The 19,172-nt window shown below is 38.4% G+C and overlaps 1 protein-coding gene across 6 annotated transcripts in view; it reads left to right on the forward strand.

Annotated features, from left to right (window-relative positions):
- WDR33 (WD repeat domain 33) overlaps nt 1–19,172 on the forward strand; it is a 116,663-nt gene that overhangs the window by 83,792 nt on the left and 13,699 nt on the right. For 4 of the 6 annotated variants that reach the window (XM_038564827.1, XM_038564830.1, XM_038564829.1 and 1 more), the window contains exons 8-17: nt 1,782–1,850; nt 11,826–11,952; nt 13,089–13,243; nt 13,338–13,416; nt 13,851–13,961; nt 14,501–14,595; nt 14,810–14,896; nt 15,178–15,317; nt 15,910–16,062; nt 16,937–18,025. In XM_038564827.1, the coding sequence (XP_038420755.1) occupies nt 1,782–1,850; nt 11,826–11,952; nt 13,089–13,243; nt 13,338–13,416; nt 13,851–13,961; nt 14,501–14,595; nt 14,810–14,896; nt 15,178–15,317; nt 15,910–16,062; nt 16,937–18,025 (2,105 nt within the window). The other 2 variants (XM_038564828.1, XM_038564833.1) reach the window with 2 other exon arrangements.

Raw genomic sequence — 19,172 nt, forward strand, 5'->3', positions numbered from 1 at the left:
GACACAGGCAGAGGGAGAAGCAGGCTCCATGCACCGGGAGCCTGACGTGGGATTCGATCCCCGGTCTCCAGGATCACGTCCTGGGCCAAAGGCAGGCGTTAAACCGCTGCACCACCCAGGGATCCCTGTTTTTAAAATTTTTTAAATTTTTATTAAAGATTTTATTTATTCATGAGAGAGAGAGAGAGAGAGGCAGAGGCACAGGCAGAGGGAGAAGCAGGCTCCATGCAGGGAGCCTGATGTGGGACGCCTGATGTGGAACTCAATCTCAGGACCTTGGGATCACAACCTGAGCCGAAGGCAGATGCTCAACCACTGAGTCACCCAGGTGCTCCTTTCTTTCTGCTTATTACAACAGAAGAATATAAAGGATCAACACTCATTCTGTACACTCTCAGGCAATGGTTTGGGAAACAAATATAGATTTTCCTGTTGCATCAGACATCTGATTGTTTTTCTCCCTTTCATAGTTCTCAGGATTTTTCTAAATACAGTCTTTACAGTTGACTCAAATGGAAATTGTACTTTTCTCTATCACACCCTTCCTCCATATTATTGTATAAGTTTAATAGTCTGATACATGTTTCAGCAAAACTTACACTTGTATATATTTTTATTGGACTCAGAAGTTATGTCATATATTCATAAAAATTTTTTGCTTTGATGCCAGAAGTAGTTACATGGCGTTAGTCTTATGAGATGTATGCTTAATTTCAGTTTTCAGATAAGATTTATTTAGAGAGATGGTGCATGTGAGAGGGTGAGAGAGAGAGTGAGTGTGTGAGTGGAGGAGGGCAGGGGCAGAGGGAGAAGGGAGAGAGAATCCCAAGCAGACTTCACACTGGGTGCAGAAACCCATGTGGGGCTCCATCCCAGGACTCCGAGATCAGGACCTGAACTAAAACTAAGAGTCAGACACTTAACCGACCCAGGTGCCCCTTAATTTCAGTTTTTAATCTACTTGACAATTTCTTTTAGGTCAGCCTTTGTGAGTCTTCTATATAAATACATGGTACAGATAGTAGAAACCATTTTACTTGTATATACAAATTAAATGTGTGATTTAGGTAGGAGATTGGCAAATTTATTATATATCCACTTTTTTTGTTGTTTACTTTTTTAAAAAGATTTTATTTATTTATTCATGAGAGACACAGAGAGGGGCAGAGACATAGAGAGAGAAGCAGGCTCCTCACAGGGGAGCCCAATGTGGGACTCGATCCTTGGACCCAGGATCACACCCTGAGGCAGATGCTCAACTGCTGAGCCACCTAGGCATCCCTATCTCCTTGTTTCATTTGAGTTTTTGTGTTTGCATACTGGATACTCTTCTGACACTATGCATGTCACAATTTTTTATAACCTGATAAACATTTTTGTGTTACCACTCAATTGTGTCAAATTCTTATATTTTGCTGTGCTTTTTTCTGAATTTTTTAAAAGAACACATTACAGTATGGTGCCCCCCTTTTACGTGCCCCCCTTCTCAATACACTTTCTCTTTTACATGCCCCCCTTCTCAATACACTTTCTCTTTTTCCCCCGAAGGTGTCCACTCTCTTTGATTTAGGTTCATCATTGCCAAACAACATAATCTAGCATTTCAAAATTTCTCAGATTCATCTTCTGAGGGACTTGGAAGTGCTTTGAAGTAAAAAGACTCATGCTCAGATTCTCACCTGCAGATTTATAACCTATATTGAAAGCACCGAAGGCTCTCAGACATGGGAAAAAAATAATTTAATTTTTAAAATTTACCATTGTCCTCTCTTTGACCACAGAACTCCTCCACCCAGGATTCTGTGCTCTGTTGTGGCTTGGAACATGCTTCTTGAAAACACTGTTTAGAGGTATATGGTTTCCATGATTGACTTTCCATTTAATTTTATAGATGTTTACTAATGTCACTTTCTAGATTTAGATAACAGAAGTATTAATAATATTACTTTCAGTTGATGTTGACTGTTGGATCAAAAATATTTAAAATCATTTTGCAAAAAAGGGAGGTAAAATGTTAATAAATTGCATATTCATTGGCCAGCGTACAAGTTACTTAATGCTGTTTCATCTTTTTAAAATTCTTGAGTCCGCTAATCTATTGAATACTGAAATGTCTGGCTGTAGACCATGGCAACAAACACCCTTTGCCTTAAACTGATCTGTTACATTTTATGTTTCTGTGGCTGGAAGTAGACTGAGTTTGTTGTTAATGTTTGATGCATTTTCTTAAATAACAGTTCTTCAACTGTTAATGTACAAGATGGTACTTGAATTCTTTGTTTGATTTTTCCTTCCTGTATTAGAAAATCTTGGTGCTTTTTGTAAGTTATGTATAAAAGAAATTTTCTTAAGATTTGTTTATATACTGGTCTGATCCAGGAAAAATAAAATGGGAAAATGAACACTATTTTTGACCTTCAAATAAAACTATATTGGTTTTCAGACTGTTTACCGAGCCTTGGGGTCATATCCATTGTGTTAAGGCAGGACAATTTACCTGTGTGGGATAATAGGTCCCTTAGGATGTGGTGAGGGTGTGGAGGAGAGATGAGGTTCTTGAAAAATATACAAAGACACACAGTTTAGATACAATATCACAGAAACCTATAAAGGAAGAGTGGAAAATCAGACCTCATTCCTTTACTGGCTTCTAGCTGTCACTACCCTACAGCTTATGGTTCTGAGATAGGAGATGATAAATAGGGAAGCCTTTCACTTTGTATAAAAATACACCTGGAACTGTTTACAAAATATCAAAGACTAAACCATCTGCCCTGCTATTAGAATTTTAGGGTTTATTAAGGAGTCTCTGCATTTTATTTCTAGGATCTCCCTTAAAACACACACACACCCTCAGCAGCTTTTCATTAGTTAGGAGAAATTGTTTTGCATTCTGCATCTTGCTATTTTAGCCATAGTTATGTAACATTTTTTAAAGGAGATTTTTCTGTTTTCATTTGTGGAGAAAAGTCTCTAAAGAACCTGTGTTGTTTTGTTAGCTTAATTTAGTCTTTGTTATGAAAACATTTTTATTCTAATTTTCCTGAAAGTTATTGTATCTGGACCGTATGATTCCCCAGTGTTCAGTCCTCATTTTGTTTGGTGATCACATATTTTAGAGATTGACCTCCATAATAAGAGTTCAATATGTGCAGGCAGCCCGGGTGGCTCAGCGGTTTAGCGCCACCTTCGGCCCAGGGCCTGACCTTGGAGACCCGGGATCGAGTCCCGCATCGGGCTCCCTGCATGGAGCCTGCTTCTCCTTCTGCCTGTGTCTCTGCCTCTCTCTCTCTCTCTCTCTCTGTCTCTCTGTCTCTCATGAATAAATAAATAAAATCTTAAAAAAAAAAAGTCCAATAAGTGTTGCTGTTAACGTACACTTATTTTGAATTAATGAGCCAGTGAAAGAGCACATAAATGACTGTGAAAGAATGATCAAGTGGAATAAGTAAAATTGTTTTCTTCCCATTTGTTATAAATCCTAATGGTTATATTTTGCAATTATTCTTTTTTTTAATACATTTATTTTTTATTGGTGTTCAATTTACCAACATACAGAATAACTAGTAAATTAAACAACTTTGGTGTGTCTGACACAGTCTACAAAGTAGTGCTACCAGTCTCCCAAAATATGCTAATTCTGTGACCATTCATTTAGCTAGGACCAAAGAGAGTGTTAGCTAGCTAAGAAATGATGCAAAATTCACTCCCTCCAAGGCTTAAAAAGTAACCCAGTATGGTTAATTTATAATATCTTTGGGTGGAGTTAGGTCATGGTTGCCACATTCCTCTCTTTTTTTCCCCCACATTCCTTTATTCTTAATAAGACTCTGGTCTTCAGAGTCAATCTGATTACTTCTCAGAAAGGTAAAATAAATAATTCTTACTTACTTTTAAATTTTACCCCTAAATTCTTTTCTTATGTAGTTCTGAGACATGGAAAGGTATACAGAAGTTTGTCTACTACAACCTGCTCAGTTACATTTGATTGAGAAGTGAAATGAAAGGAACTACAGTTGACCCTTATACAACACTGAGGGAGCTGGTTAGAGGTGTTGATCCTTCACTGCAGTCTAAGATCTACGTATAACTTTTGACTCCCTAAAATCTTTACTGATAACCTACTGTTGCCCAGAAAGCCTTTCTGATAACATAGTTGATTACCACATATTACCGTATGCTGTATGTATTATATGCTATATTCTTAACAATAAAGCAGAGAAAAAATGTTAAAAAGAAAATCATAAGGAATAGAAAATACACTTATAATACTGTATATTGAAAAATATTTGCATTTAAATAGTCCTGCACAGTTCAAACCCCTGTTGAAGGGTCAACTGTATTTTGCCACTTCATTTGGATGTTGAATTTAGTAGCTGAAAGGAAGATAGCAATGGGAAGAAAATTTGGGCTACCTCTGGCACTGGCCTAGCCCTTTTAGGCATCAGTTTCATGTGACAGCTTCAGGGCTGGATACCTTTGCAGGTCTTGCCTAGCTCTTGTAGCAATTGAAGATACCTTTTTTTTGGTTATTTATTATGTAACTGAATAAAAATAACATGGGAACTTAAGTAGAAACTTTCTTTAAAATGACTGTAATTTAAATCAGTGTTGTTCAGTAGGCCTTTTTTGTGATGATGGAATTACTCTAGATCTGTGTTATCCAGCATACTAGCCATTAGTCACATGTGGCCATTGAGCACTTGAATCATCACTAGTGTGACTGAGGAACCTAAATTTTAACTTTGATTAAGACAAATATAAGTAGCCACATGTGGCTGATTAGTTACTGTATTGGACAGTGCAGGTTAAATCCTTAAGTATTTTCAAATATTTAAAGGGAATTCAACACATAGATCAATTATGACAGTCTTGATCTTTATGTAATGATTTGTACTTGGAATCTCTTAACTTTAGAATTTGGCAATTGCACCTCCATCTTTCAACACTGAAATCTTTCTTCCAGCGTATCCTCCCTTTCTAATTGCCATCAAGTATGGATAGGGACTATGACCTTTCCCAGGGATCCCGGAGTCTTTACTTGGTAACCATACACCTGTATCACTGGCTTTTTAAAGCGGTAATCCTACCAAAGACTGTATGTGTTTACCACAGTCTACCTGTAGACTCCCGTCACTCCCTGCAAGGCTGTACCTTGTCCTGAGTTAGGCTTTGTAGTATCTGGGGTGGGTTTGATGTTGAGAATTTTATCTTCATACTGTCTTACAGGCCTTATTCTGAAACATTTAATTAAGGGCCACTTTACACTTGGTCTTCCATTGGCAAGATGTTTTTAGTACTAAAATACTGGGCCATAAATTCACTTGAATGACTCTTCCATTAAGTTTGTGTTAATTGCTTCAGTATTGCAAACACTAACTACACTCTTGAAATGTCCACATTTGGGAATCACAAAGACTTTCAAATGATTCTATCCTGATATTCTGGACCTTTGAAATGATAAAAATTAGTATAGAGACATTCTTTTGGTTTAATGGTTAAATTGATAAATTATGTGTTTCAGATTCCCATCATTTTTCTGTGAGAGAGTAATTTATATAAAATTAAGTTTTTGTATATGGCACTCAGCTCACAAAACCCATAATATCTTTGAAACTTAATTCAGACATCCTGAGTCTGAGAGCCGTCTGAAGAAGTACATTCACTGAGACTTTGAAGTCCCATCTTCCAGGACCATGAGCACTGGTTCTATACTGGCAAAGGCACTAGTATGTATCCGTCATTGAGGTTTGAGTGGAGGGACACCAAAGGCAGTTGCCATTAGATAAAGTAATAAAAGAACATGTTGACAACTTCAGACATCATGAGTAAATAAATGCCTTCTTATTCTCATAGCATTTCTTCTCCCTAAAAAATGATCACCATCTTAACTTTTCTTTTTTACAAATTGAAATAAGTTACACTTAGCTTTTCTGCTTGTATTTTTTTAAAAGGCTATTGAGGTATAAGTTATATATGGTAATATTCACCCTTTTAGGTATACAGTTCTATGAATTTTGACAAATACATATACTATAATGAAGATATATAACATTTCAGTCCCTTCAAAACCCATTTCTCTGCTTCATTTTTGTAACCACCACCATATGAAGATATAGAATATTTCCATCACCCCCCAAAAGTTCCCTCTTCCTCAGCTGTATTATATTCATTATGGATTTACCTTAATTTTCCTAAATACACTATCATTGGTTTTTAGGTGTTGTCAGTCTTGCAATTCAAACAAGGTACAATAAATATCTTTGTAAAATTTGGTGTGCTTTTACAGCTACATACGTAGGGTAAATTCCTAGTTGAATTAAGGGCTATAACATTTTGAAGAAATTGTACCAATTTGCTTTCCAACCCATTATGGATGACAGTGCCTGTACCTCTTTTATTATCACTGCGTGTCACCAAATTTAATTTTTGCTACTTTGATGAAGAAAATATCACCTAGCAAAATAACTTGCATTCACTAGTGGGCTTTTTTTTTTTCTCATTTTTAAAACATTAGAAAGTTTATACACATTCACACATACACACATGTAACCTGTGTTATTTATGATTATAACTATGATATAACAGAGAAAATGTGAAAACTTCACCTTGATTTCTGCCATTTCAGTAGACTTTTTATTTGCTGCCTATTACCATCTACATTTTTATATGTATACATGAACATTCTTATAATCACCTCCATGGCATATGCACAGTTTATGTGTGCATTTTGTTTGCTGTTTTTATTACTAATTTATTTATTTTTAAGATTTTATTTTTGAGTTATCTCTACATCCAGTATGGGGCTTGAACTCAGAACCCCGAGATGGAGAGTTGCATATCTCAATGACTGAGCCAGCTGGGTGCCCCTTGTTTGCTGTTTTAAAATTCATTTTATTTTGTGAGCATTTTCGTTAGAGTCCTCATTTTAATAGTTGTATGTCCTTTCTTTGGGGGCCATGACACAGTTCATTTAATTATCACACTTCTAAAATTTGTTGACACTTTTTCACTATTTTGAACAAAGTTTCAAATGCCATCTTTAAAATATAAAAGTTACTATTCTTTAGGTTATTTTCTTAGGTTAAATTTTTATTAGTATCATTGTTCTGGATCTAGCTGTGTCAACATTGACATGAGAGGGTACAATTTTATCATTTGAAATAGTTTTTGTCACTTCATTGAGAATTCAGTAACATTTTTTTTTACCAAAGAAGGAAGCAGTTGCAAGTGTGCTTCTACGCCAGGTTAAGCTATTTATTTTTCCTCCTTTTAATTTGAAAAAATTACAAAAATGATACGTGCTACTTGTAATAATTTCATATCCACTTTTTTTTAACATTTTATTTTTTTTTAATTTTTATTTATTTATGATAGTCACACAGAGAGAGAGAGAGAGGCAGAGACACAGGCAGAGGGAGAAGCAGGCTCCACGCACCAGGAGCCTGATGTGGGATTCGATCCCGGGTCTCCAGGATCGCGCCCTGGGCCAAAGGCAGGCGCTAAACCGCTGCGCCACCCAGGGATCCCCTCATATCCACTTTTTAGAGGTTTTTAGTCAACTCCTATTTAGTAAATTAAATTAAAATTTTTTAGTTGAATTTTTTTCCCCCATGAATGAAAGAAGATCATTCATTCATGTTTTAGTATTTAAAAATTACCAAACAATATACAGTGAAGTCTCCTTACCCAATTCCCTCTCTTGGGGGTAGTTTAGTCAGATTCTCATGTTGTTTTTTTTTTTTTTTTTTTCAGTTACATTTTATGGATTTTTGAGCAAATATATGTGTGTGCTTTGTGTATGTGTGTGTCTTTTTAAGCCATAAATGTTAGGGTGGTGCACTTATTCTTTTTTTTTTTTTTTTTTTTTTTTTTTTAAATTTTTATTTATTTATGATAGAGAGAGAGAGAGAGAGAGAGAGAGAGAGGCAGAGACACAGGCAGAGGGAGAAGCAGGCTCCATGCACCGGGAGCCCGACGTGGGATTCGATCCCGGGTCTCCAGGATCGCGCCCTGGGCCAAAGGCAGGCGCCAAACCGCTGCGCCACCCAGGGATCCCTGGTGCACTTATTCTTGTATATATTTTCTTAGATAAGTCTTTTATTTGTATTTAATTTTTAAAAAGTAGATGACACATGCCTATGGTTCAAAAATAAAATAATGTAAAGACATGAATAGTTGCCGTCCCATCTGTTCCCTGTCTGCTATCTTTCAGTGATTCTTTTCCTCCTGTAACTCTTAGACTAACCTTTCTACATCTAATGAGGCAGGATAGAATAGGCATTAAGAGTTAGGGCTTGGAGACCAGCCCCCTGCATTCAAGATGTCTGCTCAGCTGCGTACCAGCTGTGTGATCATGGGCAAGTTGTTTAACCTATCTGTGCCTTGTATTTTTCATATGTAGAGTATTAGTATACATGCTTTACTTAGGATAGCACTATACATATATGATGTATGAGTGCTTTTTAGTAGTAGTATTTTTGTTACTAAGGACAGTAACCAATAAAATAATACCCAAGAATCAGAACCAATCAGTTGGGTTTATATTAGTGATATGTATGGATTTGGGTAAATTCCTCACTTGTTTGGATTCTGCTTAAATAGATTCTATTTTATTTTTAAAGATTTTATGGGGCATCTGGGTGGCTCAGTGGTTGAATGTCTGCCTTTGGCTCAGGTTGTGATCCTGGGGTCCTGGGATCGAGTCCTGCACCGGGCTCCCCCTGGGGAGCCTGCTTCTCCCTCTGCCTGTGTCTCTGCCTTTCTCTCTTTGTCTCTCATGAATAAATAAAATAAATAAATAAATAAAAATATTTATTAGAAAGTGAGGGGGAGGGGCAGAGGGAGAAGAATAGAGAAATTTAAGCAAACTCTGTGCTGAGCATGGGACTGACATAGGGCTCAATCTCACGGCCCTAAGATCATGACATGACCTGAAACCAAGAGTGGATGCTTAATGACTATGCCACCCAGGTACCTTCAAATTTTAAAAAATGTCAGAAAAGAAAATCAAAGCAGCTAAAATATATTTTGTTGTTCCTTTTTTTGCGGAATTAATTTTTTTTTTTGTATATATCTGTTTAGATTAAACATACGTTATGTAACGAAAGTATCCCAGAAGAGATGAGGGTAGAGGTGGATGTTAAGGAGTATGAAATGTTTTTGCACAGTACATCACATTTTAAGTGTTTTCTCATATATTTTCCAAATTTGGTTAAAATGCACACATATGCTTTTAAATTCCCTTTTTAGGATCAAATTGTTAATGACATTAAAAATTCTTAGTGTGCCTGGCTGGCTCCATCAGGAGAGGATATGACTCTTGATCTTGGGGTTGTGAGCTCAAGCCCCACACTGGGTGTATTAGATTACTTAAGTAAATTAAAAAAAAAAAGAAAAAAATTTCTTAAGCGAAGCAAGGGGCTGGGGGACTGAATTGTATTTCTATTCAATTTTTCATCCTCAATTCTTTTTCTTAATAAAATCAAAGAAGCAACAAAACCTCTTTTCCCCTTTTCATGTTCAGATCCCAGTTACAAAATTATATATGTTCACTGTAGAAAATATAAATACAAAACAATCAAAATAAAAAATAAAAACAAAACACAGAAAGAAGAATCACCCTACTACCTCTACTTAGCTTAATGTTTTTGTTAACAGTTTGGTGTCTAGACTTCTTGCATTTTTCTCTAGATAAGTGTACACACACACTCATGGTATTAATTTGCTTGTCTTTTACAGTGTTGTAGAATCAAGAGTGCTGCACACACTGGTGGTTTTCTTTTTTTAGATTGTATCATGAACATTTAAATTACATAATTAATAGTATCATTTATAACAGGTGCATCATATTCCATTGAGCATATATGCCATACTGAAATATATTTTTTAATATATTTCCTTTGCAAGGGCATTTAAAAATAAGCTATCAGTAAACATTCTTTAGACAAATCTTTTTGGACATCCATTATTAGGATAAATTCTGAGGCAGGGGGATCCCTGGGTGGCGCAGCGGTTTGGCGCCTGCCTTTGGCCCAGGGTGCGATCCTGGAGACCCGGGATCGAATCCCACGTCGGGCTCCCGGTGCATGGAGCCTGCTTCTCCCTCTGCCTGTGTCTCTGCCTCATTCTCTCTCTCTCTCTGTGACTATCACAAATAAATAAAAATTAAAAAAAAAAATTCTGAGGCAGGAGGTTCTTGGGTTGTAGCATATGCATGTTTTTCATGCTTTGGAACACCTCCAACCTGTTGTCCAGGCAGTTGGTATCTCCCTACATACTTCCCAACATGGGGTCTTATCTTTAGATAAGTCCATGCCTATTTGAGATGCAAATCACTCCCCTTCTGAATTGGTGCAAATTCACTTTCCATTGCCTCTAGGATCATCCCTTCCTTCTTCCCTTCTTCCCTCTCTTGCTATTCTTCCATATCCTTCCTCCTTCCCACCTCAGACTTCATAGAAGATTGATTTGGTCCTGGTTAGAGAGGGACCTGTTTCAAATACTTTTCACCTCACTCTTCACATGCTTTGTAGTGTATTTGCTATATAAAATGTTCCTGAGGCCTTTTCTGGATAGCACTGATTTTTCAAAAATCTTACTTCTTTCAGTTCCGTAAGTTCCGATTTTCACTTTTGTGATTTTTAGTATCAGTTAATGTGTTCCTTTTGTGAAGTGACCTCATGCTCTAGCACAGTGATTTTGAGAACTATTTCTGGAATCCTGTAGACCAGGTTCAGAGTCCAGCTCCTGTTCTTGTTGACTAGCTTTGGAAACTAGGACATCTTATTTAACCCTTGCAGTCCTTCTGTTTCTCTTTTTCACTTACAGCATGGCTATAATGATAATGCCTCAGGCTTTTGTGAGGATTTAAAGAAGTGATATTTGTAAGTGTTCAGTACATGATCTAACATATAGTAAGCACTCAACAGAGTAGCTCTTACCATCATATCATCTGGCATGTGTGTGAATGAAGCAGGGATTGGTTTTCTTGTTTTACATTTCAGTAAATGGATTCCGTCCGAAAGATGGAATGAATACTTTTCCTACTACTACATCTAGAAAGCACTGGCACGTGAAACTGAATTTAGGACTTTTGATCTATAAGGACTACTGCAAAGTGGGGAAACTACCGTGAATGACAAGAATTGTGCCCACTAATTTTTTTTCATTTGTTTTTATTGAAGTTCGATTTGCCAACATATAGTATAACACCCAGTGCTCGTCCCATCAAGTGCCCTCCTCAAGTGCCCAGCACCCAGTTACCCCAACCCCCTACCCACCTCCCCTTCCGAAAGCCTTTTTTTGTTTCCCAGAGTTTCCTAACTCTCATGGTGTGTCTCCCTCTCTAATTTTTCCCACTCAGTTCCCCTCCTTTTCCTTGTAGTGCCTTTCACCTATTTCTTATATTCCCCATGAGTGAAACCATATGATGATTGACCTTCTCCGACTGACTTATTTCACTTAGCATAATACCCTCCAGTTGCATTCACATCAAAACAAATGGTGGATATTTGTCCTTTCTGATGTGCCCAGTAATTAAGATCATCCAAAAAAAAAAAAAAAAAAAGGTATGAAAAGCTTTAAATATGGGGCTTGAATAGTGCAGCTTCCAGAAAGCTTTGACTGGCCTATCAGAAGTAGGCAAGAAGATGAGCTTAGTTGCAGAACTGAAATGCTTCCTGTGCACCTTTGCCTCAAAAGAGCTTGCTCTATCCAAGAGTCTTTTCAAATTTCGTAAGTTTGTCTGCTCTGGTTTAAATTAAAATGGAGTACTTCTTTAAATATATGACTGACTAGGTTTTATTTTGACTTGTTTCCAACAGGGCATGGTGCAGATGTGAAATGTGTAGACTGGCATCCAACAAAAGGGTTAGTTGTTTCAGGAAGTAAAGATAGTCAACAGCCAATCAAGTTCTGGGATCCCAAGACTGGGCAGAGTCTTGCAACACTGTAAGTAATAGGAACCCCATCTTGGTTCCTAAACAAAAGGGAACAAGGCTGCCTGTATTCTATAAGTTTGAGCCTTCTCTCCTCCCATGTATTCATGAAAAACTAGGTTAGACAGCAGATGAACTTGTACCTAGGGTCTTATTAATTAAATATGATTTTTGTTCTGCCATATGTATCTAAATTTAATTTGTGTATCCCTTGGGGTGGGGGCAGGAAGGGAGATGAGAAGGTAGTTCTCACTGTTCTAGGTTGTGGTCTCTCCTCATGCTATATTTTGTCACTATGTGGAGCTGAGGCATGTGCTACTTACTAGATATAGCCCAGCTCTCCATCTCACTACATCTATTTGTAGAGAAGTTTTCTCTCCAGTTTTGAATCTGTTTTCATTTTTTATCTAAGGTGCTTACTTATGATGCAGACTTATAATAAAGTTTTATCTTTTTAAAAGTATCTCTATTATATTTTATATTATTATATTTTATATTATTATAGTTTATATTATTTTATTATTATCCTTCAACATTCATAGTTAACTGAGTATGTTATTAACATGTTTTTGACCACACCCCTGTATCCTGGTCCTTCTGAGTGGAAAGTGAGCCAAATCCAGAGTAAGCTGGTTGGAGCAAGGCTGTCTTGTTGCATAACTCCGAGGCTACAACCAAATAGAACAGCTTGTGACTAGTGCTCCTTGGAGATGTGCATTTTGCAGGCCTTGGCTTGTTGTGTTTTTAGTTCAAATTAACCCTCAAACTGTCCTGTGCCCTTTTTAAATACTTTGTCTTAATGAGAGGAGCGTCACTGAACTTTGAAAATTTAATGAGCTTTATCAAATATTGATTTATGTGTTCAAGTGCCTGCTTCACGGATAAGCTTTTCTATACAGTTGAAGCTCTGCTATTTTAATTGGTTAATGAAAACTACACTTAGATAATGGACATTAAGAAGTAATAAAGCATGTAGCATCACAAGACCACAGTTTAAAAGTACAATAGGAAGAAATGAATCAGAGACAGAAATAAATGTCCAGACCTCTTGCTGTCCTGACCCACGTGCTTTTGGAGAAAAATGGCCATTGTATCAATTTATACTTGTTTTGTATTCTGACAAATATTTTCTTGGTACTCTGTTTCTAGTCATGCCCATAAAAACACTGTGATGGAAGTGAAATTAAACCTCAATGGCAATTGGCTGCTCACTGCATCACGTGACCACCTCTGTAAACTTTTCGATATCCGAAACCTGAAAGAAGAGCTGCAAGTCTTCCGAGGTCATAAGAAAGAAGCCACAGGTCAGTGGCTAGGGCATGCTTCTCATTCTGACTACTGTTTGTAGTGTGCTGAGATCCTAATAATTTTGCCTTTCCCCACGTTTTTGTTTTACAGCTGTGGCCTGGCATCCTGTTCACGAAGGACTTTTTGCCAGTGGAGGGTCCGATGGCTCTTTGCTATTCTGGCATGTTGGGTATGTAATACTTATTTTTAAAGAAGTTATATAATTTATGGAGAGAGTACCCGAAAGTGTAAAACATAACATTTTGTGTTTTTCCTGAGTATTCAAATGTCCTATATCAGAGACTTCCTGCAGTTTTCAATTCTGTAAACCCAGCTTGGAATAGAAAATTTAGCACCTCTATTTCTGGATGTGGAAGTCATTAAGGGAGAGTAAAGCACATTTCCTTGTTTCTTATTGGTGAATTCATTCTGAAGCATTTTTCCCTCTGAAATATTCCTCCAATAAAAGAATATGTTGCTGATGACAAACGAATACACCTGAAACATGTAGAACTGACCAGATTCAAAGAAACAGGCTTCGGTAGCTTTGTGTTACAGTAAAAGAAAATATCTTTTTTTTTAATAAGTTTTGTGAAAAGACTTCTTTCTGTGGTGATATTACAGGGTAGAGAAAGAAGTGGGTGGGATGGAGATGGCCCATGAAGGAATGATCTGGAGTCTGGCTTGGCATCCTCTTGGACATATACTCTGCTCAGGTTCAAATGACCATACTAGGTAAGCTTTATATAAAAAATAATAAGGAATTACTGTGTTCATGGAGCAGCAGAAAATGAAGATTTATATTTATTTTATTGATAGATAAATGTATTAATTTGTAGTCCAACTTCTTAGGAACATTTTTGTAGTGGCTTGTAAATAAGTATGCAATAAGAAGAAGAAGATAAGTATTGAGTAAGACTTTGTTATTCAAATTCTTATAAAAAAATCTTTTGAGGGGCACTTGGGTGGCTCAGTGGTTGAACATCTGCCTTTGGCTCAGGTCATGATCCCAAGGTCCTGGGATCGAGTCCCACATGAGGCTCCCTGCAGGGAGCCTCTTCTCTCTCTGCCTGCATCTCTGCCTTTCTGTGTGTCTCATGAATAAATAAATAAATCTTTAAAAATAAATCTTTTGACATTTTAAATTTTTAGAAGAAAGGCATTGTAAAACTTTATTATGTTTACCAGTGGATTGCTTGGTACTCTTAAGTGCCCAGAAATACACTGAAACTGTCCTCTACCCTTAACCCCTCTAATCACTTTTATTTCAATAGCAAATTCTGGACCCGAAATCGACCAGGTGATAAAATGCGAGATCGATATAATCTCAATCTGTTGCCTGGAATGTCTGAAGATGGAGTAGAATATGGTGAGACTCTTACACATTTATTCTTCTTTGAAATCTGATACTCTCTTATTAAATTGTTAGTTGTGGAAAAGATAATATAAAACTAACTTTACTTTTATAGTTTACTGATTGATAAAATCACCAATAGTAGGTTTCATTTTTATAAAGTATTCATTTTATTGGGCCTCTATGTTTATAAAATCTCTGTTGACAATAGATGTATTCCTCTTTATAGATGACCTTGAACCTAATAGCCTGGCAGTAATTCCAGGAATGGGAATACCAGAACAACTAAAATTAGCTATGGAACAAGAGCAGATGGGTAAGAGTATGTTTTATTTTTTTTTTATTTTTTTATTTTTTTATTTTATTTTATTTTATTTTATTTTTTTGAGTATGTTTTATTTTTATAAAATTTTTATAGACTTATTTCTTACCTTCATGATACTAAATTATTTTGAAAATGCCGAAATGATTTATGTAAACTGCATAAAATGTAAACTGCATATTCTTTAAAATCTATTCTTCCAAAAATGTGTTCACTGATGAAATGGCCACTTTGCTCTCATTTCCTTGGCTAACTGATCCTTTTTGTGGTTACAGGAAAAGATGAGTCAAATGAAATTGAAATGACAATTCCAGGTTTAGACTGGGGAATGGAAGAGGTGATGCAAAAGGATCAGAAAAAAGTTCCTCAGAAGAAAGTTCCTTATGCCAAACCTATTCCTGCTCAGTTCCAGCAGGTGAGTGAGTAGCAGCAGCCTAGTCTATGCACTGGGAGGTTCTGCCCAGTGAGTTTTGCATCAGTTCATGTGTGGAAGGTATTTCTGTACTACAGACTTCTTTGGAGTACTCTAAGACAAAGTTCCCATCTGCTGCTCTGCATCTAGTTCTGAGTTTGTCATGACTCTTGTAGCTCTTTTATTCTCACCTACTTCTTATTGTCCAAGCTATCAAAGGAAGGAGAAGAGAGAAGCATGGAGCAGAGAGAGTATGTTGACTCTCCTCTACTTTGTTTGTCTGTCTTCTGCTTTATTTGTTCACTCAACACTAAATGCATGTGCCCTTTTGAAGGGGGTGGGCAGGCTTTTCATTCTTAATAACACGTAAGGGCTTACAGTTTTTATCAAGTTAGTAGTTTCTACCTGATATTATGCTTGCCTGACTCCATTCTTGTTGCTAAGAAGGAGCATTAGAAATAAAGGCAGTACACCAGGTGAGCCAACTTGTATTCGGCAGGTTGGAATGGTCAGCGACATGACAGAATATTTTTCTCGTTCTCTCATTAAAATATACACACTTAGGGTATATTTTAATATTCTCTTCTTTCCCAAGGCTTGGATGCAAAATAAAGTTCCAATTCCTGCCCCAAATGAGGTACTGAATGACAGAAAAGAGGACATTAAATTGGAAGAGAAGAAGAAAACACAAGCAGAAATTGAACAAGAAATGGCCACATTACAATATACTAACCCACAGCTTCTGGAGGTGTGTAACACTCTTTAGGGGGGTTTAAGATGATCTAAGAAAGTAGTGTTAACATTTTGTTATTGATATGCTCTTAGGGAGAAGGGAAGGGATTCTCAGGTGGGTCTGATGAACACTACTCTTTTTTTCTGTTTTTCTAATTTTGAAGTATAATTGACATACAATGACATAGTAGTGTCCGGTGTGAAAGAATTCTGTTTCTTAGACTTTTAAAACCAGATCAGTCAAGCAGTGAGTAGACGTAAGTTAAATATACATTTTTTAAGAAGATTTATTTATTTGAGAGAGAGAGTGTGAGTGTGTACAGGGGGAAAGGCAGAAGGAGAGGAAGATAGAAAATCTTGAGTGGACTCCGCGCTGAGTGCAGAGCTCATTGTGGGACTTGATCCCACAATCCTGAGATCATTATCTGAGTCGAAATCAGAAGTCTGACATTTAACCAGCTGAGCCACTCTGGCACCCCTAAATATACATTTTTTAATAGAAAAGGTAAAGCCAACATAGTCTTATCCACAAATAAAATAATTTTTCTTTTTCTGTCTGCTCTAGAACAGGTGGTTTGCTTTTTTTTTTTTTTTGAACCTTTGACAGTTCCCAAGAATGATAAAGTAAGTTATTGAATATAATAAGATGAATATAAATAATCTGGCTGCTGTTTCCCAGTATTTAAAAAGAGGGAGTCTAGAGTGAGTCTGGAAGCTTGTGTGCTCTTAGAATATCTGAATGTTACATGGATTCTAGTTAACTGGAGTGTTGAGAGGTTGATGCCTTATATTCGTATTGAGGCTCCCTCAAAAAAGTCAGTGATAGCAGTATTGTCAACTTCAAGGGCTCTGGTGTATTTATCAGTGTGCTTTTTTTCCTTTCTTTCCAGCAACTTAAAATTGAAAGACTTGCACAGAAACAGGCTGAGCAGATTCAGCCTCCTCCTTCATCTGGCACCCCTCTCCTTGGACCCCAGCCCTTTCCAGGACAAGGTCCAATGTCTCAGATTCCTCAAGGTTTTCAGCAGCCCCATCCATCTCAGCAGATGCCAATGAACATGGCTCAGATGGGGCCTCCGGGTCCACAGGGACAGTTTAGACCCCCTGGACCCCAGGGACAAATGGGACCACAAGGTCCTCCACTGCATCAGGGGGGTGGGGGGCCACAAGGATTCATGGGACCACAAGGGCCCCAGGGCCCACCCCAGGGGTTGCCAAGGCCTCAGGACATGCATGGGCCCCAAGGAATGCAGAGGCATCCTGGACCTCATGGCCCTTTGGGACCTCAAGGACCACCTGGACCACAGGGTAGTTCTGGTCCTCAAGGTCATATGGGTCCTCAGGGTCCACCTGGCCCACAAGGTCACATAGGCCCTCAAGGCCCACCTGGTCCCCAGGGTCACTTGGGCCCTCAGGGGCCTCCTGGTACTCAAGGTATGCAGGGACCACCTGGTCCCAGAGGAATGCAAGGACCTCCTCATCCTCATGGGATACAAGGTGGGCCAGGGTCTCAAGGGATCCAAGGTCCTGTGTCTCAGGGACCTCTGATGGGATTGAATCCAAGAGGAATGCAGGGTCCTCCAGGCCCCCGAGAAAATCAGGGTCCTGCTCCCCAAGGGATGATGATGGGCCATCCGCCTCAAGAGATGAGAGGACCTCACCCACCAAGTGGACTGCTGGGACATGGCCCTCAGGAGATGCGAGGCCCTCAGGAGATGCGAGGCATGCAAGGGCCTCCAGCCCAAGGGTCCATGCTGGGCCCCCCCCAGGAATTGCGAGGGCCTCCAGGCTCACAAGGTCAGCAGGGGCCGCCCCAGGGCTCTTTGGGGCCTCCACCCCAGGGTGGCATGCAAGGGCCCCCTGGACCTCAGGGACAGCAGAACCCGGCAAGAGGGCCACATCCATCTCAAGGGCCAATACCATTCCAGCAGCAGAAAACAGCTCTGCTAGGTGATGGGCCCCGGGCCCCCTTCAATCAGGTATTATTTATTTCTAACTTCTAGGCATTACACATTGGGAAAACACGCTCTGCACAGAGGTGGCACTTCCAAATGCTGTGGGAAGCAGTCACAGTGTCTCTCAAGTAGTGATGCTGGCTTGAGAATAGCATCATGGCTGAAGGAAATGAGAATAAATCAGACCATGAAATATATTGTAATACGAATTTTTTTAATAGAAGTTACTCCAGAAAAGATCAGCTCTCAGTTGAATATTGTTCCCAATTGTCCCCGCACTCTGAAAGAGCGGTGGCCTTGGGGAAAAAGCAGGAGTGGCCATGAGTTTGTCAGGTCCCCCCTTTCTGGGCTGTTTATTTTGTAGCCTGGTGTTTCATGGGCTGATCTGCCTGCTGGCTTTACTCTTTAAGATAGTATGGAGTATTTAACTCACAAGCGTGCAGTAAACTCTGATCTCACCATTTTCATCTCAGTGAATGCTTTTAGAGCCCTCTGAGTCCAGAATTGTGCATTCTCAAATGGTGACCCTTTGGGCAAAATGCTGTTCAAGTTGTTTTCCACTCACATGTATATTTATTTACTGGGAGGATTCATTCTGTAGAAATTGTCTTGGCCCTTTTTTTGAGGATTCTGTTTTTGTCAGCCAAATTGTAGTACTCCTTTGCTGGGCTTGTGCTTGAGAAGTGGTGTGAGGAGGGCTCAGGTTTTGTGGGGAAGGACTGCATGAGCTTGTGTGGATTTACCACTCTTTGGCTCTGTGGTTTCTGTTTTCCTCAGTTTCATAGTCCTGGCAGTATTACTTAGGCCTGAACCCCTGGGTTTGTATCACTGAAGTCAGTTGTAGACCAAAAGTGAATGAGCTAATGTTGACTGCTTCACTGAGGGGCACTCGATCCATCTGGAGAGGATGTGTTTACAGATGCTGCCCATGAAAAAACTAGTCTGTTTTGCTTTTTCAAACACCTGCAAGAATCTGTCCTGTGAAGATGATCATAGGTTTTACTGAATTAAAATAACTAGCTGAACAAGTAGGTTCTGTTACTCTTCCATAGATCATCTAGGACTTATGAGTATCACAGCAGTGAAGAATAGTTGAGTTTATTCTCAGAATCTGTTGGGCACTTTTTAGAATTTAGGATGAGTGCAATAAATCTAGGTTTGTTGCCCCAAA

The sequence above is a fragment of the Canis lupus genome, chromosome 19, assembly GCF_011100685.1.
Source record: "Canis lupus familiaris isolate Mischka breed German Shepherd chromosome 19, alternate assembly UU_Cfam_GSD_1.0, whole genome shotgun sequence".
Taxonomy (NCBI): domain Eukaryota; kingdom Metazoa; phylum Chordata; class Mammalia; order Carnivora; family Canidae; genus Canis; species Canis lupus.